This window comes from Hoplias malabaricus, chromosome 2, assembly GCF_029633855.1.
Source record: "Hoplias malabaricus isolate fHopMal1 chromosome 2, fHopMal1.hap1, whole genome shotgun sequence".
Lineage (NCBI taxonomy): Eukaryota > Metazoa > Chordata > Actinopteri > Characiformes > Erythrinidae > Hoplias > Hoplias malabaricus.
This window is the reverse complement of record NC_089801.1, coordinates 58,890,031-58,916,401: the sequence shown is the minus strand read 5'-3', so window position 1 is coordinate 58,916,401 and position 26,371 is coordinate 58,890,031. Positions and strand designations below refer to the sequence as shown.

Here is a 26,371-nt window from a genome sequence, read left to right as displayed (position 1 = left end):
GGGAGCACTGAAACAAAGGGACTATATAGGAAGGCAAACGAGGAACACCTGAAGACAATAATGAGACAGAGGCAGGACTAAGGTGGGACTGGGGCGGAGACAGGAACAACAACAAAACAAAGCCATGGGCAAAGAAAGGAAAACAGACTAAACGAGACGAGGGCGTGACAACTGGCACTTCACAACACCTGATGTAGCTGTTTGTGCTTTTAAAATCCATTGGCATAACATACGGGTCATATATATAATACTTCTAAAGGGCAGAACATGACACTGTGTCATTGTACAGTCTCTGGGGTCCTAGAACTAGAACCGAGAACTCTCATTAAAGACAGCATGTCATTTCTCTTTCCTCAGTGAGGGAAAGTTGTCCAGAGCTGCTGCTGGCATGCCTGGTGATAGTTCTGTCCATTTGGTTCTGGAGAAGGAGATATTGCAGACAAATCACAAACTCTCAGCACTCTCAAACTAATGCAGGGTATTTATTTGTTGAACCAATAACCTTTCAATCCTAAGCCCTCTCTTCTAACCACTAAGCTATGGCTGTCCATTTCATTAATTGTGTTAATTCACAATGGTTCTAAGAATTACATTCACTACGTTATTGCTGACTATTGGCGGTGGATCATTCTCAGTGTTGCAGTGACACTTAAGTGGTGGTGGTGGTGTGTTAGTGTGTGTTGTGCTGGTATGAATGGATGAGACTCTGGAGTTTTTAAAGCCCCAAGTGTCACTGCTGGACTGGGCAAACAGTGTCCTGTGTCACTGATGAAGGACTAGAGGACACACACTTTGCAGAAACAGATGAGCTACTATCTCTGCCTTCACATCTCCACAAGGTGGACCAACGAGGTAAAAGTGTTTTACAGAGTGGACAGTGAGTGGACACAGTTTTTTAAAACTGTTCACATCTAATTGGGGCAAACAAATATCTTTTAAATATATATGGCCTTTATTTTCTATAAATAGATGCAAATAAATGGGGACTTGTATTTTCTGCTGCAGTTCACTTCCTCTCATTATTTACTCTTTGAGCCCGCGCCCACACACACACACACCCAGTCTGCATTGTGATAACATTATGTACTTGTTTTATTTTGTGGAGACATATCTTTAACTTTTCAATAAATGCTATTAGCCTTACCCTAACTTTAACCAACCTTAAGTAAAGCTTAAAACCTTTCTTCACATTAAAGTGTACAGATTTATATTGTGAGGACCACATCGTGTGTAAAAATGTTGGTCCCCAAAACGTTATATTTACCTGGTACACGCACTCACACACATGCTCACATTGAAAACGAAAGTAAAATTGAGAAGGTAGTAGCCTGTCGTCTGTGAAGAGAAGCTGAAAATTCTTGGAGTTTGGGATGTAATCTCTCAGGAAAATGTTTTCTAACTGTGAGTAGAAATTAAACTCAATGGAATAAAACAGTTTACAGTCAGATCTGTTCACGTTTAGAAGTCTTTGTATCATGCTCCTTGTGACTTGAATTACTGCAGTTTTATCTCTGTACATGAGCTATAGATAAGGCTTTGCTTATTCTGGTGTTTATTGCTGTTTAGCTTATTAACTAAGTAAAAATTCACAGCAACTTTTTACAAATGTTCTAAAAGCAAATGAGGAATAAGCTGCTTCTGTGCTTGTGATCACAAGGTACAGGAGCTGCTCAGTAGTGGTGCTTGTTGATAGAAAACTGTCCACCGTTGTAAATGTTTATACAACCTCTTGATATATTGGAGGACAACTGCACACTCTTTTACACAAAACGTCCAAACCTTTGTAGACATTTCTTTTAAAAGGAGTAATATTGGATTTCCACTACGTACAGCTCCATGTTACTTGTGTAAACTTAGAGACTCAACTCAAGTCATTTTCTATCTAAATATTTCTCAACTGTGCCGTTAAAATACAATTGTGAGATCATGTCCAGTGCAGACCAGAGGGGATTATTTCCTCTCAAGATCTGTGTTTCATCTTATAGCTTCCTGTTTGGGAAGCTTTCAGTTAACAGACAAAAGAATGTACCTCGATAGTTCACTAACCTGTGAGTCCTCACTCTCAGCTAATAAACCATAAACCACATCCTCTCCAAATACATTAAAGTTCTCTGTGCAGAGCTATCTGTTAAATACAACAGCAGCACAACCTCAGCTGATTACACAAGTTGCAGGCCCTAAAATCGTTTATACTGAAATAATCCACATTAAGTAACTCTCTAACCATATGAGTAAGAAAATAATTCAGCAAACAATCGTCCCTTAGCTCTGAATGGCTCTGAATAACAGGCTGTTAAGATGAAGACTGTTTTGTAAAGTTTTGTTTGATTATTTATTTATTAATTGTTAGATTATTTTGTTTGTGAACTTTAATCAATTTTTTTATTACTTTTATTTAAAGCTCAGTCAGATGACACTTTCAGATATTATGTAAAGTTTACACATTAACAAGGGGAGGTGTAAATTTTGTGTGAACCTACAAACATTTTGATGAACCCAGATATTTTCAAAGTGATATACGAACAATTTACTTGCACATTCAATGCAGCATCGCAATCACACAGCTCCAGGGACCTGGAGGTTGTGGGCTCGATTCCTGCTCTGGGTGACTGTCTGTGAGGAGTTTGGTGTGTTCTCTCTGTGTCTGTGTGGGTTTCCTCCGGGTGTCCTGTTTTCCTCCCACGATCCAAAAACACACGTTGGTAGGTGGATTGGTGACCCCAAAGTGTCCGTAGGTGTAAGTGTGGGAGTGAATGTGACTGGCGCCCTCTCCAGGGTGTATTCCCACCTTGTGCCCAATGATTCCAGGTAGGCTCTGGACCCACTGCAACCCTGAACTGGATAGGTGGTTACAGATAATGAATGAATGTAGAATCACTGACCTTTCCCCCAGGCTTAGTATAGAAACACAAGTATTTTCCATAAGGCAATGAGAATAATGGTGCTAAAATGTTCAGTTGTGGTAAAAATTTTAGGAGATGATTTGGCACAGCTGCAATTATTTTTAGGTAGGTGCATGTAAATTTATGTCAATTTTTTTAGGAAACTCAATATAAATTAAAGTTTGTGCACCACATGTGTAAAGGTTTTTGTCCAATCAACCTGCCACAAAATAGAACAGCTGCAAAAATAATGTGCTGTAATAATAGTGCTGTAACCACATAGACAAAGGCTGTATGTATATTTTTAACCAGAACTATAGGAGTGGAGGAGATGTACTGAATGCAGTACACCTCTTAAAATTTAAACATTACTGTTTTTATTTTGTTTTGACAAAATTAATACCCATCAATACCCTTAACATATGGGTCAATATTGTAAGCCAATATTTCTACCATATATTTATAGTACTTCTAAAGGGTAGAACATGCCACGGTGACACTACAGATTCTGGGGTCCTGAAAACTACATTTTAGAACTCCACTAATGAGAGCATTTCATTTCTCTTTCCTCAGTGAGTGAAAGTTGTCCAGAGCTGCTGCTGGCATGCCTGGTGATAGTTCTGTCCATTTGGTTCTGGAGAAGGAGATATTGCCAACTATCTCAAGGTAAGATGGGGTATAGATTTGTCCAGAAGTTTTGTTTTGCTGCTTGTATAACCACTGTAATATTATTGGGGCATTACAACATCCTACAGAGTGGATATTTTAAATAAAGAAAAATTATTTCTGTCCTCCAGATGCTCAGAGGACATTGTCAATAACATCAGAGGACCATCAATATTCAAATCATCCAGATGTGGGTTCCAGTTCATTACAGACAGCTCCAGTCCAGAGTCCTGCTGTTCCTTCAGATGTTTGCTCTGTTGTGGTTAATGCTAGCAATGGCAGTGTGGTAAATGTCCCAACATTCAATGCCAACCATTTCAATGGCCCGGCGGTCCTCAGAATTATCACAGCTGGGAATGGTATGTAAATTGTCCTTGATATCCAATTAAGATGAAACACAATTTTTAGGAGCTCTCACCGTCATTACGCAGTCATCAGAACAAATATTAATTTCTACCGATTTCTTTTTTCACAAGCCCATACTTACTTGACATAGTGAATTGACATTTCCAACAATACAACTGAAATGCTTAATAAATAAATCTAATTGCAATTTTCATGAAACCAGCAAATATTCTGACTGCTATATTACATCAAGAGGGCAGCAGTGGGTATTGTTAGCTAACTCTTGAAAAGAGTTCATTTTATTATTTAAAAAACATTTACATCATGAAATTTAACAGAAAATTATTCACTAAAGTTTGATCTTAAGCATGAATTTAACAACAAAATTTAACACAGAGCTTGTTAGTGACAGGTAATAATTGTCATCATATAATCTGCAATAAATATTGCTACAGTTGATACATAGTCCTTAAGCAACTGCACCAGCAATTGTATGCTGTCTGGGGCTTTGGTTATTTCATTGTCTTTCGTTTCTTTCAGAACCTGAAGGAACAGAATCTGCAGGGATACACTCAGGTATCGTTCTAATATTTGGCATATTTACTATAGCACTGAGCTTAGTATTGCCAAAACATTATAATAAACATTAGATCAACTTGACCACTTATTTAATTGGACATTTGTTGTAGGTTTCAGTTTTTTCATCTTTGGCTTATATGAAGACATTGTTGATTTTGGTTGGTTGTTCAGATATGATTTTTTTTTATGTTTTCCTTAGAATAAACACCACTTTTATTTTGTATGAAACAGATGAATCAGCCCTGAAGAATTTCCTGGAGAGTCACAAAAACACCATGAGAAAGAAAACAGAGTGTATTTTTGAGGGGAAAAGGGATTTTAAAAATAAAATACAACTGAAGAAGATTTATACACAGCTTTTTATCACAGAAGGAGAACTTAAAAATGTTAATAATGAACACGAAATTCTGAAAATTATGAAAGACAAAGCATTCAGGGTTCACAAATCTCAGGAAAAAGCTATCAGCTGCAATGAAATTTTCAGTCAAGCGTGGGAAAATGAAGACTATACTAAAACTGTGTTGACCAAAGGTATAGCTGGCATTGGAAAAACAGTATCTGTTCAGAAGTTCATCCTTGACTGGGCAGAGGGAGATGCCAACCAGCATATAGACTGCATATTCCTTCTTCCATTCAGAGAGCTTAACTTGATTCAAGATACAGAGTACAGTCTTCATGAATTATTGCTAGAATTTCATCCTAAACTTGAAGAAGTAAAGGAAACAAAAACTTATGAAGCTCTAAAGCTTGCGTTCATTTTTGATGGGCTTGATGAGAGCCGTCTTCCACTGGATTTCAATGGCAGGGTGGTAAGAAGTATTCACAGGAAAGCATCTGTAGATTCATTAATTACAAGTCTCATTATGGGAAATTTGCTTCCCTCTGCCCTGATATGGATAACATCTCGACCAGCAGCAGCCAACCAAGTTCCTTCAGAGCACGTGAGCATGTTCACAGAAGTACGAGGCTTCACTGACCAACAGAAGGAGGAATACTTCAAAAAGAAAATAACAGATGAAGCTGAAGCCTCAAAAATCATCTCCCATATAAAGTTTTCACGCAGTCTCTACATCATGTGCCACATTCCTGTGTTTTGTTGGATCACAGCTAGTGTCCTTCAGGAAATTCAGATTGAGAACAAAGGAGAGGCTATCACACTAACCGAAATGTACACCCACTTTCTGTTGATACAGATGAACATTAAAGACCAGAAATATGCCAAAAAAATGCAACGAGACATGACAATACTTATGGAATCAAACAGAGAACTGATCTTGAAGTTGGCCAAGCTGGCATTTGAACAGCTGAAAAAGGGAAACATTATGTTTTATGAAAGTGACTTGAAAGAGTGTGGTATTGATATCAGTGAAGAAACAGAATACAGTGGGATGTGTGCTGAGATCTTCAAACAGGAGTCTGTCCTTCATGAGAAGAAGGTTTACTGCTTTATACATTTGAGTCTTCAAGAGTTCCTAGCTGCTCTCCATGTGTTCTACGCTTACATGAACAAGAACATGGAAGACCTGAAGTTTTTCTTTGATGATCAACTTCCTGGTAATCTTACCTTGGATGTCTTACTAAAGAATGCAGTTGACAAGGCCAAAGATAGTGACAAAGGACATCTAGATCTTTTTCTGCGCTTTCTGCTGGGCATCTCACATGAATCCAATCAAAAATTCCTGAGAGGAATATTGCCACACACAGAGAACACCAAAAAGAGTCTCAGCAAAGTAATCCAACACATCAGGCAAATGCAGAACAATGCCAGAGTGCTTTCCCCTGAAAAATCCATCAATCACTACTTTTGCTTGCTTGAACTGAAAGACAACTCATTGTACAAGCAAATCAATAAATATTTGAATGTAGAATCACTCCCAGACAGATGTCTTTCCTTGTCCAACTGCTCGGCTATGGCCTACATGCTCTTAATGTCTGATGTGGTACTGGACGAACTCCATCCAAAGAAATATAACACATTAAATGCAGCTTGCCAAAGACTGATTCCAGCTGTGAGGTGCTGCAGAAAAGCTGTGTAAGTTATAGTATTTATTATCCTTTAAAATTAGTGTAGGATTTAAAAAAAATCTTTGAAACACTAAATTAAACTTTAATAGTCATTATATTACTGTATTTTTCATTTTTAATGTTTTCTATTTTGAATATTTCACATACTTCTATTTTAGTTTGGCTGGCTGTGAACTTCCTGAGAGTAGCTGTGAATATATAACTGCAGCTCTGCAATCAGAAAACTGCCCATTGAGAGAACTTGACCTGAGTGATAACTATTCACTTGAAAAGGCAGCAAAACTGCTGTCCGATGGCTTTAAAAGTCTGCACTGTAAACTGGAGATACTGAGGTCAGTTTGAAATTAAAAGCCACATACAACTCAGTCAAGCTTAGAGCTGTCATTTTCATGTAGTGTAATTTATTGTTATCACATTTTCAGGTTGGCCAGATGTCACTTTACTTCAAATAGCTGTGCAGAACTGGTCTCTGCTCTCTGCTCAATTTCAATATATTTGAAAGCACTAGACCTCAGCAACAACGACCTGCATGATACAGGACTCAGTCTACTCCTAACTGGAATGGAGAAATCATGCTGCAAACTACAAAGTCTGAGGCAAGAATTAATATATTTGTGTATCATTAGAAATATATTTGTCTGGTTCATATATCCACAAGCTTATGCTGTATTGGTTATTCGTTAAATCAAAGTTACTTCTTAGCAATTGTCTTGATACGAGAAGGTGCTGAATGAACCAAACCAGAGAATTACAGATATTTGATAGTTTATGGTTCATTGCCTATTTATTTTTGTAAATTTTATGCATTTCTGGCTGTGGTAATATCCCAGAGGAAAAATAATTTACTATGAAGTATACTAATTTAAGTATACTTAATATATGTACATGCAATCATGGTTAATCTACTAAAAGTATGCTAATTTTAGTGGACTACCTATTTGGTATTTTAGTTATATATTATTTGTGCTATTAGAAATATACTTAAATGTAATTAATAGTACCAATGGTATTATTTTAAGACACCATTAAAATACACTTAATAAAACATGTACTATCTTTATACCTAAGTATCTTTTTTTCTACTAAATCTGTATTTTTCAAAAAGAGACTTTTTTCAACTTGGAGTATATCTGAATCCACCTTTCAGAGCTATTGATATACTAATAAAACATAGAAAATGTATTAATTATTCAATCAAAATGTCTCCATTCTATATAGTTTAGATTGTAAATATGCCCTAAATTAATTTTTATTTATTAATTTTTAATCCTACTACATTATTAATACTACATTTTTACCTGGGATGTTGAAATATGTGTGATTTTTGACCATATGTCCGATGTAGACTTGCCTGGTGTAACCTAACAGAGAAGAGCTGTGAAGCCCTCACGTCATTTCTCAACACTGGCTCCAAGTCACATCTCAGAGAACTGGACCTGAGTAACAATGACTTGCAGAACTCTGGAATAAAACTGCTCTCTTCCACATTGGAGGACCCAAAGTGGAGACTGGAGATCCTGAGGTCAGTGTTGTAAAAATGTTCTGATTTCAATAAGGGGTGATGTAACTGTAAATCTCATTACAATCTTCCAAAGAAATTCACGTAGTTAAAAGGATCAGTGGCAGATGCTGGTCTTTCAAGGAGGGGAAGCTCAATTTCGGCCTACATCATAAAATGTGTCGGTTTATTTAACGTAAATTCTACCCTCTGTTCCTTTTCAAGAAAATGATCTGTGACCCTGTCGTACCAACAAGGTGTCTTTTCCAGGGACTTGACTAGTGTCCTCTCAATGGCCAGCAGAGCTAGGCTGCTTAAACGGCCTTGGCCCATGTGAAGTGTGTCCGCCTGTGCTCCCACGAATCTTTACACCAAAGGATCACTGATTCTCTCATTCCGGTGTCAATCAAAAAGGGATTCAGCCTCAGACAGATCATCCAATCATCATGCAGAAGCTGAGCGTCCGGGCCAGCCGAGGCCAGTCCACTGCCCCATAGACCCCCAGAGACACTGAGCGTCCGATGGGCGGGACAAAGCCCAGCATTTATCCAATGACTCGTCTCGTTTCGCTGTACTTCGCTGCTTCGCTATTGAACTCTGTGGACACTCAGCGTTCTCACTGTTTAAAGCACTTTGAGAGGAAAGCCGCGTCTTTACCAGTGATAAGAAGCTGATTCTGAAGAAAAGTTGAGCGCGTTGTAGTGCATATTTATTCACTGACATGTACACACAACAGAATATATTTGATCACTTATTTTTTTACATTTTAGGGGAAGCTGAGCTTCCCTTGCAGTTTTAGAGCAATTGCCGTAACACTACTAAAGCAGGTTTGTTCATTTGTTTTGAGCGTTTGTTGTAATTAATTACAATGGGGCATTTTCAGCATTTAGAATAAGGGTTATTTATTAGGAATAATTAGAATAATTAAACAACATTATATTAGAAAAAAATGGCATTGGACTTGTGGGTACTGTATATGCATCATTAGCTTCATTAGGTTTTGTAAGTATATATTTAAACATTTTTTTTCAAGGGAATTCTCTTTTAAATGAATTTCTGACATCAGTTCTGGCCAAGAACATGCTCATTTCAGATATTTGCCTGAGACTTTTTGTCACGTGTAACTCATAGTTAAATCATGTTCTGTTTATTTTTCAGTTGTTTCAGTTTATTTTGTATTTATGTGCAAAGTATCCATTCTCCTTCTCTGCAACTGTTTGCTGATTCTTCAGATTCACTTGGCATTTGCCTGCCCGTTATCACTGATGCTAACAACCAGGCCTGCTGTTCATTAGAAGCCACATTTCTGCAACTCTTTTTGCTGCAGTCGGCTTGTTTGTGCTGCATTGTCAGCTGGGACGTTTGACTGAAGGAGCCTTTTGGCTTCTCATGTGGATAATGGCTGCGAATGCTGCTGTTAATGTTGATTTTTTTTTAGCTGCTGATGTTGGGGCTGGGACATTTGACCAAGGGGACATTATTTTCAGCAAGTGACATTAGAGCTGGTATTTCCTTAAACTCCAATAGTAGAAGCCTGTTTTGGTTCTCTGTTTCTGTGCTCATTTCTGGCTTTTCTTATCACTCTGTAATCTCTGTAGGGCTTTGGTGTTTTTTCTGTACTCTCTGTATTTTAAACTGGCCTTGGGCACTAGAAAGGTGCTATAAAAATTAAATGTATTATTAAGTAAACTTATATTTATACTTTTAAATAACCAATGTTGTTTTTGTTTGTAGATTATCTGGCTGTATGATCACAGAACAAGGCTTTTCTGCTCTGGCCTCAGCCCTTGAATCAAATCCCTCTTATCTGAAAGAGCTGGATCTGAGCTATAATCACCCAGGAGAATCTGGAGAGAAGCTCCTGTCTGCTAGACTAGAGGATACACATTGTAATGTTTTGCTGAGGTTAGTGTGTGTCTAGTGTGTCTATTCAAGATAACTGTAGTTACAGACATTATCTGTTATTGCTAATATGTAAATTCCGGAAATAATTAAAATTTTGATATGTTTTTCAGAATGGAGCCAAAAGGTGAACAATTTATCAAGCCAGGGATTAAAAAATGTACGTTCTGTCTGTCATATTAAGTCACCTGCTTACTCAGCTTTTGGAGCATTGCTTTGTTTCTAATGAAAACTGTTAAGTTGAATATATGGTCATTTAAAACTGCTGAAAGGACTGCTCATTAAAAGAGTTGCCTACAAATATGCTGACATAAATTGTTCTCAATTCCCCTATATATTTCTCCCCTACAGACTCCTGTAGGCTCACTTTGGACAGAAACACTGCATACAAACATCTCTTTCTGTCTGAAGATAACAGGAAGGTAACAAGAGTGAATGAGAACCAGGGTTATCCAGATCATCCAGAGAGATTTGACGTGTTTGCTCAAGTGCTTTGTAGGGAGTCTCTCTCAGACCGCTGTTATTGGGAGGTGGAGATCACAGATTCAGAACCTGAAATAGGTCTGACTTATGCAGAGATCCTTAGGAAGGAAGATGACCTTGCAGTGCATGAAGCTTCAGCCCAGCTTGGAATGAATGTAGTGTCCTGGAGTCTTGGCAGAAGTAAGACTCATTATTATGCTCGTTATGATTCAGAGTACACAGACATTTATGGACCTCCTTGCACGAAGTCAGACAGAATTGGAGTGTTTCTGGACTGGCCGGCTGGCATTTTGTCTTTCTACAGAGTCTCTCCTGATTGTAAGACAGTTTCCCATGTGCACACCTTCAAAACTGTCTTCAAGAAGCCTCTGTTTCCAGGTTTCTGTGTGGATTATGGCTCCTTGACTTTATGTGAATTGGATTAACACACCTAATATAATATTTTATTGATAAATATAATACACTCATTGTCAAATAAATAGTTGCACTCAAATATAATTCACTGTCAGGAATGACACTTGGAGGGTGGTTTGACATCATAAGACATCAGAATGATTCAGGGTTCACACTAGGCCATGCAAGTAACATGGAGACCTACACAGATTTTACAGAGGAAGACATTCATCAAATGGATGAATGGATTTTTGTCATGTGTTCCATCTACAGAAAGCCTGGTTTCATGGTGTGGTTGTCATACTATTCCAGATCACCTTTACCTTCACTTTAACAGAATTATTATTAATGAAGATTAATGAAGTCCTGTAACCAGTGGCCCCACCTTTTCTGAACACAAACACACTCTGGTGTGCAATTCCTGTAGGACTACACTTTCCCACATACTGATGTACTAATGTCATCTCAAGAGCTTGATTGCTTTGAAGAGTCAGATATATGCATATATATGGATGCCTTCAACACTATATATATATATATATATACCAAATTAATAACTTTACAGAAGTAGAGAAAAAAATATCTTTCAGTGGTCAGTGGAAGTGAATGTAAAAAGACAAATAATGTAGTAAATTATAATTCCACAAAAAAAATGTAGATACATGTTTTTAACTGGACAGTGTTGAGATATATACATATACAATACAATATATACAATAAATATGGCCCACTTCAGTTTAAATATTTTAGGGTTTATTGTTCCTGGTAAACTTTATTGGTAACACTTTATGTTTAGGGTCAGCTTCTTAATTGTTAATTACTTTAAGCAAGCATTTAATTGACAATTAACAAATAATTAACAATTACTTATTTAATAGTAAAATATCAGTTATAAGTTCTTACAACTTTGCAAAATACAATGCATTTATTTAACATAATTTTAAGATTGTTTAAATAGGTTATTAACTGTTTATTTACTAATGTACTTATTGTACTGTAGTGTGATATGATGAATATTAATTTCTAATAAGAAATTTGACTTTCTGAGATGTGATTTTAAATACCCAGAGACATCCCCAAGCCACACCAAGCCAAGATTGGAATTTGAGGCTTTTCAGCAAGAACTGGCCCCAAATTGGTGTCTGAAGGTCTGTGTCAGAGAGTCATAAAACTGACACTATAGGCCCTTTTAAGGAAAGTTTACGAAAGGGTCTTTGGAGGATCATGCAACTCTTCTGAAATGCAGAATTCAGAATACAGACTCAACCTTGATTAAAACTGTCTTCTCACACATTTTGAAAGATTATTAAACAAAATAATCACATTCCTTAATTCCTTGGCTTACCTGATGAACAAGTTGCCTATGTACACAATTGTTTGAAATTAATTCCATTTGAACAATCAAAAGCCAATCAGGAGCAAGAGAGGCTCCAATCCTATCCTATCCTCATCCCTTAGGACCAATCGGGTCTTTAAGGCAGGTCTTCTAAACTCTGGTTTAAACCCAGTGGCACCAAATGACACACACCTTCTCATCTTGTCTTCTTGGCTTTCTCCTTGGCTCTCTTCACTTCACATTTTCCTCTCTTTTAATCCTTTTTCATGGCAGGCGCCTCTGCAGGTGTCAGACCCATGGCTTCCTTAAACAGTCTTGGGCCCTTCAGGTGTGGTCCAGATAGAACAGTTCTATTTTAATTTTATCTCTTGTAGAAAACTATAGATTAAGAAAAGCTATAGTTTAAATCTAGCAAAAATCCAACACCACACCCAGAGCATGAAGGAAACCTTAGACCTCAAAAGGGCGACAAAGCTTCCGGACCAGCAACGAAGAAGATGGCCACACACCCCCTCATAATGACCTTCTGAGATGAGGAGAAACCTGCCCAGGAGAGACCGGCAGGGAAGTGTCTCCCACAAGGCGGCAGATCAGCGATGACAGAGAAACCCCACAGAGAACAGAGGGGTCGCCGTGTCTGAAAAAGGGGAGAAAAGGAATGCCCATGACTGCAACTCTACAAGGCCCACGAAGCAAATCCCGCGTCGGAAAGCACAGCGCGTCAGCGACATGATCCCAACTGTCTCCAGTCTCCAGTATCTCCTGGGATATGTAAGGTCACATGGTTTCATTTATTTTATTACTCAGGAGTGGTGCTGAATACTTGCTGGGATAAACATAGCCGTTCTAGAATTTAGGGTAATTATCATAGAGAAATTCCCTCATATATTAATCTCCCAGTTCCCTTATGTATCAATGTAATCAATTTCATAATATGAATGTATAATCAATATTCATTATTCAATATTATCATTAATAAACCAGTTGTGTGATAAAACCAATCCTTGGTTATTTGTGTGTGCACCTTTCTTGTATAGAATTATTACTTCTAGTTCAGATTCACTTTCAGAGCCAATAATCTACGGCGGGTCAATGAGCATAATTCATTAATAATAATTCTACCTGATTCTGCTATATAATATGTAATCTAACATGATGACCTATTGTCTAAGCTAAAACTGGACAGGTAAAGACACTACATATTATTTAATGACTCCCAAACATTATCAAAGCTTATCAAAATGAATTAAATAATTAATTATTAATAAAATAATAATTAATTATCATTGACTCCGCTATGAAGTGATTATGCCATCGCAACATGTGCATGCTATTTCCACTATAGTACTAAATATTCATGCATTTTAATACTCAGTTGCAAACAGACCTCAAATGTTTTTAAACGGCATGCTGACCCTAGAATATAAATGGGTTAAAAATATGTAAATCCTGACTGGTCTAATATGGTAGTTACTCACTTTCAATATGTGTGCATTGTATTTGGGTGTCCTGTTGATCAGAAGTCACTATGAATGAACAATACATTTACAATGACCAGTCAGTATGCAACAACATTACTGTATTTTTGCTATGAACTATATCAGTAATAAGCACTTCCTAATGGTATGTCATTTGTACATGACGATATTAAAAAAAACTGCTGTAAACAAACACCATGATCCTTGATATCTACAGTAATAGTGATATGTCCTGCAGTGGTTATTCCGAATGTCTGTTTAGTTGCCAGTATTCAACATATTGTATAAATATATTTATAACATGTTTGTAAGCTTTCTTACAAATATGTTAATCTTAAGTAAGTGACTATTAACTGTTTGTTAATCATTAATTAATCACTTGTTAAAGTTAATAAACAGTTAAGTGGCAGACCTTAAAATAAAGTGATTACCACTTTATCTTCTTTCCAGATATCATTGTAATATGACACTTCCTTTTGGGTGCAATTTTTTATGAGAATATATTTATGAAACATCAGAACAAATTATGATTTCAATTGTCTTACGTTTTCCATTTTCAAATGTACGGTAGCAGAGAGTAAAAATAAAGGTCACATGGATTTACGATATTATTACTATAAAAACTTCATCAACTTTCAAGATATAACATGACAATTATTTGGAATATTTTCTAATATTTTTTTAAAATGTACGATGGCGCTGCAGGTGGTGTTGCTGTCACACAGCTCCAGGCCCCTGGGGCTGTGGGTTTGAGCCCTGCCTTCGATGACTGTCTGCAAGGAATTTGGTGTGTTCTCCCCATGTCAGCATGTGTTTCCTCCGGGTGCTCCAGTTTCCTCCCAAGCATGCAAAATATATGTTAGTAGGTGAATTGGCTAATCAAAAGTGTCCATAGGTGTAGGTCTGTGAGTGAATGTGTGACTGTGTGTGTCGCCCTTTGAAGGACATGGTGCCCCAACCAGGGTGCGTTCCCACAGGTAGGCTCTGGACCAGCCACAACTTTGGACTGGATAAGCAGGTACAGACCATGAATGAATGAATTAATTAATTAATATACAGAATATCCTCTCTATATTAGCTGGGAAAGGGTCAACTTGAAATGAGGAAATGCTCTGGTTTAACCATTCATGGAGATCAGAGCCCTGTATATTATTGTTTTATGAACATACCAAGATTTATAAAAATATTTAATAAATCTATGAAAATAAAACATCAATGTCAATGTCATCCAATGTGATCTGAGTGAAGTGAACACTGGTTACTTGTAGTGAGGGACTGAGCAGTGACATTATTGCTGTGCAACAACAGTGTCTCTGTCATGGGCTGCTCAGTTTTAGATCCTGCACTGTATATCAGACATGTATGGACAATTTTAGGTATGCACTCTTTGCAGACAGAGGAAGCCATTTATGGATTTTTTTTTGTGTGTTATTAAAAGCCAAGAAATGGACTTGGACACTCAGGTGTGGAGCAACCATAAATTAGCTTGACATGCTGAATGCCAGATTTTGACTAGAGTGTCATTGTTCACCCAGCTTTTGAAGCTGTGGAACACTGATTTTGCAGTGACGGCAAGCCATCACTATTCTGTAAAGCTCCAGTGCAACTCGTAGCAAAAGGAATCTGCTAAATCCTTACACTGGAATTGAGCAAAAAGTACTTTTAGTTAGTCACAAAAACTTAGATGGTAAAATATTAAGATTTGAACACAAATCCATCAAAACTGTATTTAAGGACATATACATATATGTACTTCATATGTTTAAATGCAAGAAAGCCATATGTAGGTTGAGGAGGATTCGGTGTGCTTTTTGAATTAACAAATGTATTAGTTATTAAGTGAATGGTGGAATGAATGGTTAAATCATTAGTCCTTGAACACTACGCCACAATGTCCAACTCATTCCTGACTTGCAAAATATGCTGAAATGACACAGGCATGTAAATGAAGAGGTAAAAGAATGAGATTCCTACTGCCACCATGGTATATGTATGGGTTTTGCTCATTTTCACACATGAGCACATCCAGCCACCCACCCCCAACCCCCAACACACACACACACACGCACACACTAAATGGTCAAAGTGTAAACAGGAAGCCTGAAGTCAAAATGGGAGCACTGTGTTGCGAGACACTTGAGACTATTTTGGTCGTTGGGCTGTAATCTTTCAGGACAATGATTAGTGACAGTGAGTAGAAAGGAAAAATGTTTATATGTATTTTTGCCATTCACTTTTCATTTTGAAACAGGAAGATAGAAAATAGGAAGCAACTCATTACTGGGGTGTCGATACAGAATAAGAATTTTTCTGAATAGAAAACAGATGCAGAAATCACAAAGAAAGGAAGATGTGTGTTTTGACCTGTGAAGGACTGGCGCCCCCTCCAGGGTGTATTCCCGCCTTGCGCCCAATGATTCCAGGTAGACTCTGGACCCAGAATTGGATAAGCGGTTACAGATAATGAATGAATGAATGAAAGATGTGTGTTTTCTTGGGTGGCTGTGAGAGGAGGTCCAGAACAGTTTTACCTATTTCTGCTGTGACCCGCTTTACTGCAGCTCTATTTTGGGATGTGAACTGTAGAAGAGTGGGCTTTGTTCTAGTGGTCAGCGTTGTTTATTAAACCAAAATGACATATTTACAGAACATGTGCTTTCAGTGTAAGTGTAGAACATGCTAATTTTCATGATTGAGAGCTGGCTCATTTAGGCTGTGGAAAATTTTATTTGTGTTCTGTGGAATAATGGAGTTTGCTGTTAAATCACAAAAGTTTAATAATCTTAATTTCAGACAAATTCCTGGGGGAAGGGGGTGTCTAAAAACTTTTGTCCAGAAGTTTGTTCTTGATACCAGTACTGCAAAAATAGGCATGGCTTATTTTGTGTCATCCTCTGTTATCTCTTTTCTTTTCATGTTTTAATTCCATTCATTCATTTTTTGTCTGTAACCTCCCATCAAGGTCAGGGTTGCAGTTGGTTTGGAGCTTTCCCGGAATCACTGGGCACAAGGCAGGAACACACACTGGAGGTAGCGCCAGCCCCTCATAGGGCAACGCACACACACACACACACACACATTCACTCACACCTACAGACATGTTTGATTAGAAAATCCACCTACCAACGTGTTTTTTTCCAACGTTTTTTGGACCGGAGAACCCGGAGGAAACCCACACAGGGAGAACACACCAAACTCAGGCTTGAAGCCACAGTAGTGACTGCCGTGCTGCCTGTTTTAATTCCAACAAAGCATAAATAAAATGTAGGATAAATGTAAATATTTAAAATGCACTTTACCATAACCTTTAATTATATTTGTATTGTTTCAAACTGCAACTAAATGAGCAACCTATATGAATACTTTAGATCAAATATTTTATCCCTATTTTTAATGAAACATTCTATAAAACTACCTTAAATAACACAATTTTTTATTGTTTTGTATACTAAGGTCGGTTTTGCGTGCCAAAAATTTCCTGAAGATAATCAGTCATTTTTTTCAGCTTATGTGCAAGCATAGAATCACTTGAGCATTAGAGATGGTTGCTAGGCTGCTGTTAAACAACCACAAAATCAAAATTCATTCAAAATCATTCTGGTTACTATGGTATTTAAACAGTGGCTATTATGTGGCTATGGTGGTTATTTCAGGTGGTTTTTACATTTCCAGGTGATTGCTACACATTTGCTATTAGACGTGTTTATTGTTTGTTGTTACAGTATATCCTTATGATGGCTAAGGTGCAACTGTGGTTGCTAAAGGGTAGCTAGGTGGTTGCTTTGATACCAGATGGTATTGGTTGCGTGTTACAAATGTATGTGTATCACTGTGTGGTGGAAAATTATGACATGAGTCTCTGAGTCGGCTTCAAGTAAAAGAACAATTTATTAACTGAGAGAGGATGCTTCGCGCACCTCTCTGTCTGGCTGTTTCTCAACTAGCGTCTCTTATACCTGGAACTCCTTTTGAAGTTACCATCTGTTTGCTCTTTTACATTTCAATCACTTTTCAATGTATCCTGCTCCCAATATGACTCCAAGTCTTTTACCATTTGTTTTTACTCTCTTTTGTATTTCTAACACCTTTCCAGACATGCTCTGTGCACCCCCTCTATTCAGTTGGTCTGGGTTGTCTCCCCTCTCTGGTCTGGAGACAAAAGGAGTTGATTGAACGGAAGGTGTCGATGTGCTGTTATTTGAAACACACATACACACATAAGTCTGCTGTTTCACACAGAGAATTAGGAATAAAACAATATTAAATATCTCTATTGATTACGAATCATTTCAATAAACAAATTTCCATCACAACTGTGACAAACCTCTGCACACAATGAATGCCCAATGGGGAAAAATAGCATTGCTTTTGGACTAGTAATACAAATGTGTTTCAGTTTGGATAATATACAGTTGGTGTGGATAATTTACAACCAGTCAAAAAACCTTATAAAAGCACAAAATGCATTATCAAACCAAACAATGTGGTGTTTAATTGTGTTGTACCTCTTCCACGTATGGACATTATCCCCTGCATACATTTATTGGCCACCTTATTGCAAATACCTTTCTAGTAACTTCAATTTGCCAGTGTAGGTTTCAGTATGGAAACATCTTATCAAGGTTTGACCATATAATCATCTCAAATAGCTGTGCCTATAACACAACATCAAGTCCAGACTAGATAGGGTTTAGTTCCTCTTTTGAATTCAGTCGAATCTCAGAGTGTGTCCTCTTCAAAGGAACTTCTGTTTCTGGGGCCCTCAGTATCATTGCTGGAGTCTAGTTCTGGATTTCTGTGATCAGTTGTAAAATCTCTAGCTATCACTTCTTAACACACAGCCACTGACTGGTTGGGCTAAGTTTTGAAGTTGCAGTGATGACAGAATAAATAATTAACTATTCAATATGTACTCAAATGTAAATCCAGATACTTTTGCACCATGGGAGGAAACAGGAGCACCCGGATGAAACCCATGCAAACACACCAAACTCCTCACAGGCAGTCACCTGGAGCGGGACTTCAACACACAGCATCCAGGTCCCTGGAGCTCTGTGACAGAGTCACTATCTGTTGTGCTGCCCTTATTAAAGATCTTAAGCCAGTACTCTGCAGTACCATTGCCCCAGTTCCAGATTCCCCAGCACCACGGCTGGTGTATGGGAAATCAGCATACAGTCTGTTAGACTCACGGTGAGTCTGAGGCCGCACCCAGTACCATAAGACATTAAATAAAATATACAGTTTACTTTCCATCAAAACAACATGCTATTAGAAAAAAATTGATGAAATTGCTGGTATTGTAGCTATAAATGATGGTAAACAAGTGCATATATATTTTTTTTGTCTGGTTCTGTAAATATAAAATTGAAATAAGTTTAAATCCCTTCACTTATAATTATTCTTTTTTTAAATATCAATTCTATTTTATGGTTGCAGATTGTCTGGTTGTATGATCACAGAGGAAGGCTATTCTGCTCTGGCCTCAGCTGTGAAATCAAACTGTTCTCACCTCAGAGAACTGGATCTAAGCTATAATCACCCAGGAGAATCAGGAGAGAAGCTTCTGTCTGCAAGCCTGGAGGATTCACATTTTAAAGTTATACAGAGGTGAGTGAATTGTACATTTTCATGTATCCTTACTAACAATGTTGGAGAAAATTGCCTGTGCTTTTAACTAAATATTATTCCTCATTCCTAAATTTAGGATGGACCCAAAAGGTGAACCCTTCATCAAACTAGGGATTAAAAAGTGTAAGTTCACTTCTCATTTTTTTAGCTTTCTATATATCTATCTGTCTAAGGACATGGTCAAAAATTTGTGATCACCCAAGGCTGAAATTGAAGGATATTAAACATAAATTGGCTTTCCCCACGTTTAAAAGATTTCTGCAAAAAATTGGTTCACATCAGATACTGAATGCAATGTAACTGCTACACATAGGAATGTGATATTGCATTTACCGCAGTATATAAATGAACAAATCTAATATATTTGTATAATTTGTCTGATTTGTTTCTCTTCATCTACTTTTTAAGACTATCTGTAATTTTAGGTACATTTTTTGCAAAGTATAGAAAATACTCCATTGTATGTTTATTTAATAGCATTAAGACATGGTTATTGATCAGAGTATCTGACTAGCCGATTGGTGACTGCCAATATACCGAAACACAGCATACAAACATCTTTTCTTTCTGTCAGAAGATAACAGAAAGTTTACAAGAATGAACAAGAGACAAGATTACACAGATCATCCAGACAGATTTGATGTGTTTGATCAAGTGCTTTTTAAAGAGAGTCTCTCAAATCGCTGTTACTGAGAGGTGGAGATTACAGATTATGACCCTAAAATAGGTGTGACCTATCCAGAAATCCAGAGGAAAGAAGATCATTTAGGTTTATATAATAATACAGCCCTATTAGGGATGAATTAAATGTCCTGGAGTCTCAGCCGTTATCATGCTTGCTATAATTCAGATTTTACAGACATTTATGGACATCCTGTTTGTCAGTCAGATAGAATCTGAGTGTTTCTGGACTGGCCAGCTGGCATTCTGTCTTTCTACAGAGTCTCTCCTGATTCTCAGACACTATTCCACCTACACACGTACAAACCTGCCTTCAAGAAGCCTCTACTCTATTCTATGTGGATTCTGGCTCTTTGTCTTTATGTGAGATGGATTAATTTATCCAAATTAAATAAAGCAATTTACAAACGCTGTGATTTTGTTATGGTTTTATATTTCATTTTATTTTACAAGTTATATAAAAATAATTAAATATATAAATGAACACCACCGCCCAATATTCAGTACTGACCACATTCACAATATTTTTAAACGTCTATGAGATTAAGTGTTTTGGTGCAATTTTGCATTTAAAGGTAACAGGAAAGAGTCAAGATGACCCATCAGGAATTATCCAAGGATCACTTTCTAAAATTTTAAATATTTTTAGTGGTGCTAATGTAATAATTTCTGAATTTTAGAGCTGGACACTTTTTTAATCGCATAAATAAGCAAAAATTCCCAACATAAAACATTTGATCAATTTTTACACAAAAGCATGATCTAGTTTATAGAGATTTTAAAAATGAAAAATGCCATAAAAAAGGCACATGGCAAACATAATATTAGGATTTTTTTTTCTTTCATCCTTTCATCCATTCATTGATTCATAATTTGTAAATTCTTCACCCAGCCAGATATCAATAGATTCAAGAGACACTCTGATTTTACCCGAAAGTGAGGATCAGAACACCATCACCCGACATCAGTTTAATATTTCTATCATAGCTAGCCCAACAGGAGAGAGGTAATATGATATAGGCAGAGAATGGGTTTGTGTCAAATGTTCTTATTTTCACTGAAATAGAAATATTTACATTTTGCTATGCTTTCATTCAAAGATGTTCAAACAGTTAGTACTATTTTGCTTGGTATTTGACAGTGGCATATTCAACACATTCAATTTCAGAGTTGGGAGAACTATAAGGAGAGGGTTTTTTCTTCAGGAAAGTAACAGTACAATAAGTGGGGTCCTGTATTTGGTATCCCTCCTGTTTGGAATTATCTTGGTCTGAAGAGATAAGGCCTGGATAATTGTTAGTATTCACCTGACTGTCAGAGTCTGGATGATGTTTCATGTTTATAATGTCCTCATAGTCACACACTGTGTGGACAACCTGAGAGAGAAACAAACAGAATATAATGTGGTAGAAATTAAAACTTCAAAACACTAACAATATAAAACCCTCTCAAAAGAAACAGACAGTTAAAGTTAAAATGTGGCTTTTTTCACAAAATAAATCTGACATGAGATAGCTTCACTGGAGGCATAAATCCAATATATATTACACTATATCAACAACCATAAAGACAAATATAATACTGCAAGAACTTACCTCTTCATAAAGCTCACTGTCCCTTCTGACTGGAGACTGGGTGGAGCCTGTGAAGCACAAAAGGAAAATGCATGAAAAATAAATAGGTAAATGTACCTGAGCATTGTAAGATGATTAATCTATTAATCTGGTTAATCTAATTTATTTTCTTAATCAAAAAAAATCATGAGATATTCTGGAATATTTCTAGTAGTACAATTAATTTGCAGTAATTTTGATTTTTTTAAGTTGTGGAAGTTGGGTATGAAGTGTATGCAGTACCTTGGATCTTGAGTCTCATTTTGTGTCCTCCAAAAAACAACAGAGCCACAAATACACATGTGCCGACAGTGATAAATGATCCTGGAAATTAAGAAACAACCAGAATATTTTTATCTATTATTTCCAGCATTCAGCATGCAAACAATCACTTGTGTTGTGATGTCACAAACATGACTCACTGGCTAGCTGTTTCAATTCACCCAGGATTTAAACCGCAAGCCACCAAAGGGTGTCGTGTTATACAGGCTTGGATAAGTGGATCTGGATTTCCCATAACAATCAGTCAATATATTCATCTGAAGTTCATATTTAAAATTTCCACTGCCACCGCTGCTTCCACTGAGCACAAGGCCCTGCAGAGGGTGGTAAAATCTGCCCAGACTCCACACACACCAGCCACTTTCTCTTTCAACCTCTGTCATTTCAAAATATGTACCCCAACCACCAAGCCAGAACCACCAGATTCAAAAAATGTTTTTTACCAGCGAGCTGGCAAACTAATCAAACCTGCACTGTCTGGAAAGCAAGTACACACTCTACAGTCTGTTACCAATAAAAAGCTTCCATTTACACATCAATTTGTTTACATACTGAGTGCCACTAGCTCACACATTTATGTTGTGTTTTTTCTATTTCCTTTATGCTATTGTATGTCTATTTTCTTTGTATCACTTCATTGGGAAATTGGGGACACTTAAAATACACATAGCACAAAAAGTAAGGAAATCTGTGTTTGGTAGATTATTTCTTTTTTGTAACAATGCTCCTTGGGAATGAATCTTATAATGTTGGGAAGCCTGTTAATTTCCCTTTTAAATGGTGTCACATTTGTAAGGAACATGCATTTGTGGGATGAGAAGTAAAGTTAAGTATGTGGTTTGCGCCCATGAAAAATTTGCCAAATTTGTTAATTTGGTTTGTTAAATGAATAAATTGTTAAATTGCCAATATGTCTTGCTTCTTCAAACTTCTACCACAAATGTGCTATGTTTATTAATAAACAAATAAACTGTTCTAAAACAGAGTATATTTGTCTATTTTTTGGATCTCCATTAGCTACTATTTCAATAGCTGCTATTCCACCTGGTGTCCAAGGCAAACACAAAAATGAAAATGTTCATTAGAACAATATTTAAAAGTTAAAAAATTAATACATAAATAACAATAACTGTAGAAAAGGCTATTTGAAATACAAAAATCACATAAGGAATATTTTAAATTTATTTTTTATTTTTTTGCTAAATGTCTACACTCTTGAAACCAGAACACAGCCCTGTTCCAGCCTCCATGGGGCCATTTACCCAATTTTTTTTTATTTTCATTTGATAGTACTTTTAATAATTTTTAGACATGTTTTTACCTTTAATTTTAAGCAGTGAGAAGGATAAGGATTTCCACTTATTCACAGCTCTGTAAATTACATTTTGACATGTTAGGTTTTGTGATAGTTAATTTGAAATTTTTGTTGTAAATTCTGTTATTACTACAGGCACTTACTCTTTCTTTTACTTGTTCCAGCTGGCCATAGACATACACTGGATGTTTCTGTTCATAAATATTTGATGCTATGAGTACTACGACTATTTTTTTTTTTTTGTGCGTTGTATTTATACTCATTCTACATGAACACTGTAACTTAATTCTTAATTACAATATCAGTGTATATCCCTAAAACCAAATGTCTAAAAACTTACCAAAGAGAATTTCCTTCCAAAGACTTGTATAAGTTGATGGTGAAGAGGGAGGTGAAACATCTGTTGTAGGTGATGTTAGTGCTGAATTTTGAGACAGAAATGATTTATTATAAATAATTAAATCTGCAGTCACATATTGAAAACACACATTACTCTAGTCGATATTTCTAATATTTTTCATCATGAGACTGCTATAAGATTTTTATTTGGACTTTTAAAACAATTTTAGATGGTTGTACTTCTTTTAAGGGATTTTAATTTTTTTTTGAAAATCATTTCATTTTTTCAGGAAATGATGCATATAACTTAGTTAAACCATATGCCAATAAATTAAGGCTTTTTATCAGCATTAAAACAGATTGTTTATTAAAACTAATACAAACAAATGAAAAAAAAAATCAATCTCATCATGAGACCTATAATCTACACGGACTAGTGTTGAGATTTTGACATAAATGAGGTCATATTTTGCAGTGACTGTAAATGTCACATGAATCTCACATGGACAGCTGCAGTTATTTCTGCACACTAGTCTTAGGCTAGCATTGTGGTTTTGAGCAAGTATTGAAATAAACTTCCTGTCTTTACACATGTGGCACAGTGTGCTTTGCACCTACATGCTTTTGCAAAAGTGTTTTTGCTTTTAAGAGAAAAACCGAAACCTTAATGTTGGCTTTAAAATTTTAGAGTGGCTGACAAATTTGCTTTATTAACATTATATTACATTCTGAAATGAATGGCATTAGCAGGGGGTAATATATTCTACTCTCTTGGGAAAGAGAGAAGAGCTACTAGAACATAGCTGTGATGATTCTCCTGCACAGAATTACTAGTTAGGTCAAGTACTGATGTTGGATTAGCTCTGGATCATAACCTCCACTCTAGCTTATCCCAAAAGTCCAGGATGGAGTTGTATCACTTTGGAGAAAGTATTTCTACAGGCAGGGAGACTGTATACCTCTCTAGCTAAAGCTCTGTATTTGAATTTTATGAATTTTGGCTCATGTGCATTTGCTCCAGAACATCCTATTTCATGCTGTTCTGTGAGATTATAGAAACTGTGTCCACAATGGGAAACGCTTAAATTAGATTAATTTACTCAGTGTAAGGGATAACATATTTTGGATATAATTTATAGTAACTTACAGGTCACGTTAAGAGTTATCTTCACATTCATAATCCTGAAGGTGAAATCCTCTTGTGTGACCTCTGATCCACACCAGTAAACTCCAGTGTCATTGAGGGTCAAATTAGTGATGGTCACTTCGAAGAATCCAGCTTGATTTTGTTCTGACATAGAAACTCGTCCTAAAGAATTAGCTAATAAGTCCTCACAGATGTAATCATCCATTTCTTTGCAGAAAAAAATGTGAATGACTCTGTGATCATCAGGCGCTGTGCAGTTAATGCTGACATTCTTACCCACGTAGACAATTTCTGACTGGGTTTTCCCACAACAAGGGCCTGTTCAAAATGATGTACAGTTACATTTTGCATGTATTTATTTAATCAGATTATGAACATGTGCTTTATTTTGAGTAGTGAATGTTGTCATTTTATCCCTCACTGCTCAACTCATACCATATTTGTTAATCTCAATATCACATATAGTTAAGTTCTTACCTCTTTTCACATCCAAATTGATCTCAGAGTACCTCACTACATACGGAGATACATTCACTCCACACATGTACCTTCCCCTATTCTCAGAAGTCAGTTCTCTGATGAGCAGTTTTAATGACCCTTCCCTGGGCTCATCATATAGATAGAACCCTCCATCTGCTATCCACTCATTAGGCCTGATTGGGGTTCTGATGGTATTGCATTTATTTTCTTTTTCCTTGCAGAAGAATCTCAGGCCAGCTTTGTTGTTGAGAGGGCTGAAGTGAATCAGGACACGTCCTCCCAAATATGCAACCACTCGTTTAGAACTCAGTTTGTCTGTGGATTGAAATGTGAAAGAGGGAATGATATCAGAAGATTGTTCAAGACAATATGGAGAGATATCTTATATGCATTAAGAGTCTGGGATCATGTGCTAGATTTTCAGAATGATTTTATGTATTTAATTACATATTCATTAAACACCCATACAAACATACCCACCTGTACATGGTATGTAACCCCCCAAATCCCTGCCTACCTCTCCATTGTTGTTCCCCCTCCTATCCTATATATATATCCAGAACATACCCTTTATTTGGCAACCCTCTATGACAGAGCATCCCACACTCATACATTCACTCACTCACAAACTCACACATTCACACCTATATAAAACATTGAATAACCAATCCAACTATCAGCATTTTTTTTTTTTTTTTGATAATGGGAGGGACCTGGGCAATCCGGAGGAAAACACACCACAGTCCTCACAGTCACGGACCTGAGGTGGGGTCTACAACCACAACCCAAGGATCCTGGAACTGTGTTTGCGACAATATTTTTGCGCCATCATGCTGTATTAAGATGTACAGGAGTGTGTTTTTTTTGTAAATTATATGTTTATATTATTTATCAAGTATCTCACCAAAAACATGAAGCTCTATCCTTGACACGAGGGAAGTATATTCCACTGGATAACCGCTAATCACCACTCCACAGAAATAAACCCCCCCATCTCCTTCTTTCACATCCCTGATGCTCACACTTAATTGACTAGCCTTTGACATGTCTCCCTTAATAAACCTCCTCGACTGAGAGCTCAGCTTCTTTGGGACAGTTAAACCATCTTCTGCTTTGAATATGGCTTTGAGGTTTTCTTTAACATTGGTGGAATATCTGCAGATTAAATCCACTGTTCCTCCTGAAAAGCTCTTCTTTGTGATCAAAGTGCCACAATATGCATCTGAAAGAGAAAGTCAATTTAACTAACAGAAGAAAGGCTCTTTCCTGTAAATTAGTTATTTATTTTACATCCCG

General features: G+C 36.8%; 1 protein-coding gene and 1 long non-coding RNA gene across 2 annotated transcripts; one reads left to right on the top strand and one right to left on the bottom strand.

Moving 5' to 3' along the window:
- The first annotated feature begins 1,343 nt into the window (after nt 1-1,343).
- Nucleotides 1,344-11,712, top strand: nlrp3 (NLR family pyrin domain containing 3). The gene is made up of 11 exons (XM_066660524.1): nt 1,344-1,401; nt 3,456-3,548; nt 3,680-3,907; nt 4,434-4,469; nt 4,704-6,504; nt 6,656-6,829; nt 6,920-7,093; nt 7,843-8,019; nt 9,730-9,900; nt 10,011-10,057; nt 10,249-11,712. The coding sequence occupies exons 1-11, from the start codon at nt 1,389-1,391 to the stop codon at nt 10,803-10,805; spliced, it is 3,471 nt and encodes a 1,156-aa protein (XP_066516621.1). The 5' UTR covers nt 1,344-1,388; the 3' UTR covers nt 10,806-11,712.
- A 13,121-nt stretch (nt 11,713-24,833) lies between these two features.
- LOC136686627 (uncharacterized) lies at nt 24,834-26,078 on the bottom strand. The gene is made up of 3 exons (XR_010800341.1): nt 25,980-26,078; nt 25,073-25,390; nt 24,834-24,913 (listed from the first exon to the last, which is right to left on the bottom strand). It is a non-coding gene; the product is annotated as an uncharacterized lncRNA (long non-coding RNA).
- Nucleotides 26,079-26,371: the final 293 nt, after the last annotated feature.

What these genes read in the sequence shown, in the direction of transcription:
- nlrp3 (XM_066660524.1), top strand. An exon ending in ATCTGCAGGGATACACTCAG is followed by an intron (nt 4,470 to 4,703) that starts GTATCGTTCTAA and finishes TGTATGAAACAG; the next exon opens with ATGAATCAGCCCTGAAGAAT. An exon ending in CAAGCCAGGGATTAAAAAAT is followed by an intron (nt 10,058 to 10,248) that starts GTACGTTCTGTC and finishes TCTCCCCTACAG; the next exon opens with ACTCCTGTAGGCTCACTTTG.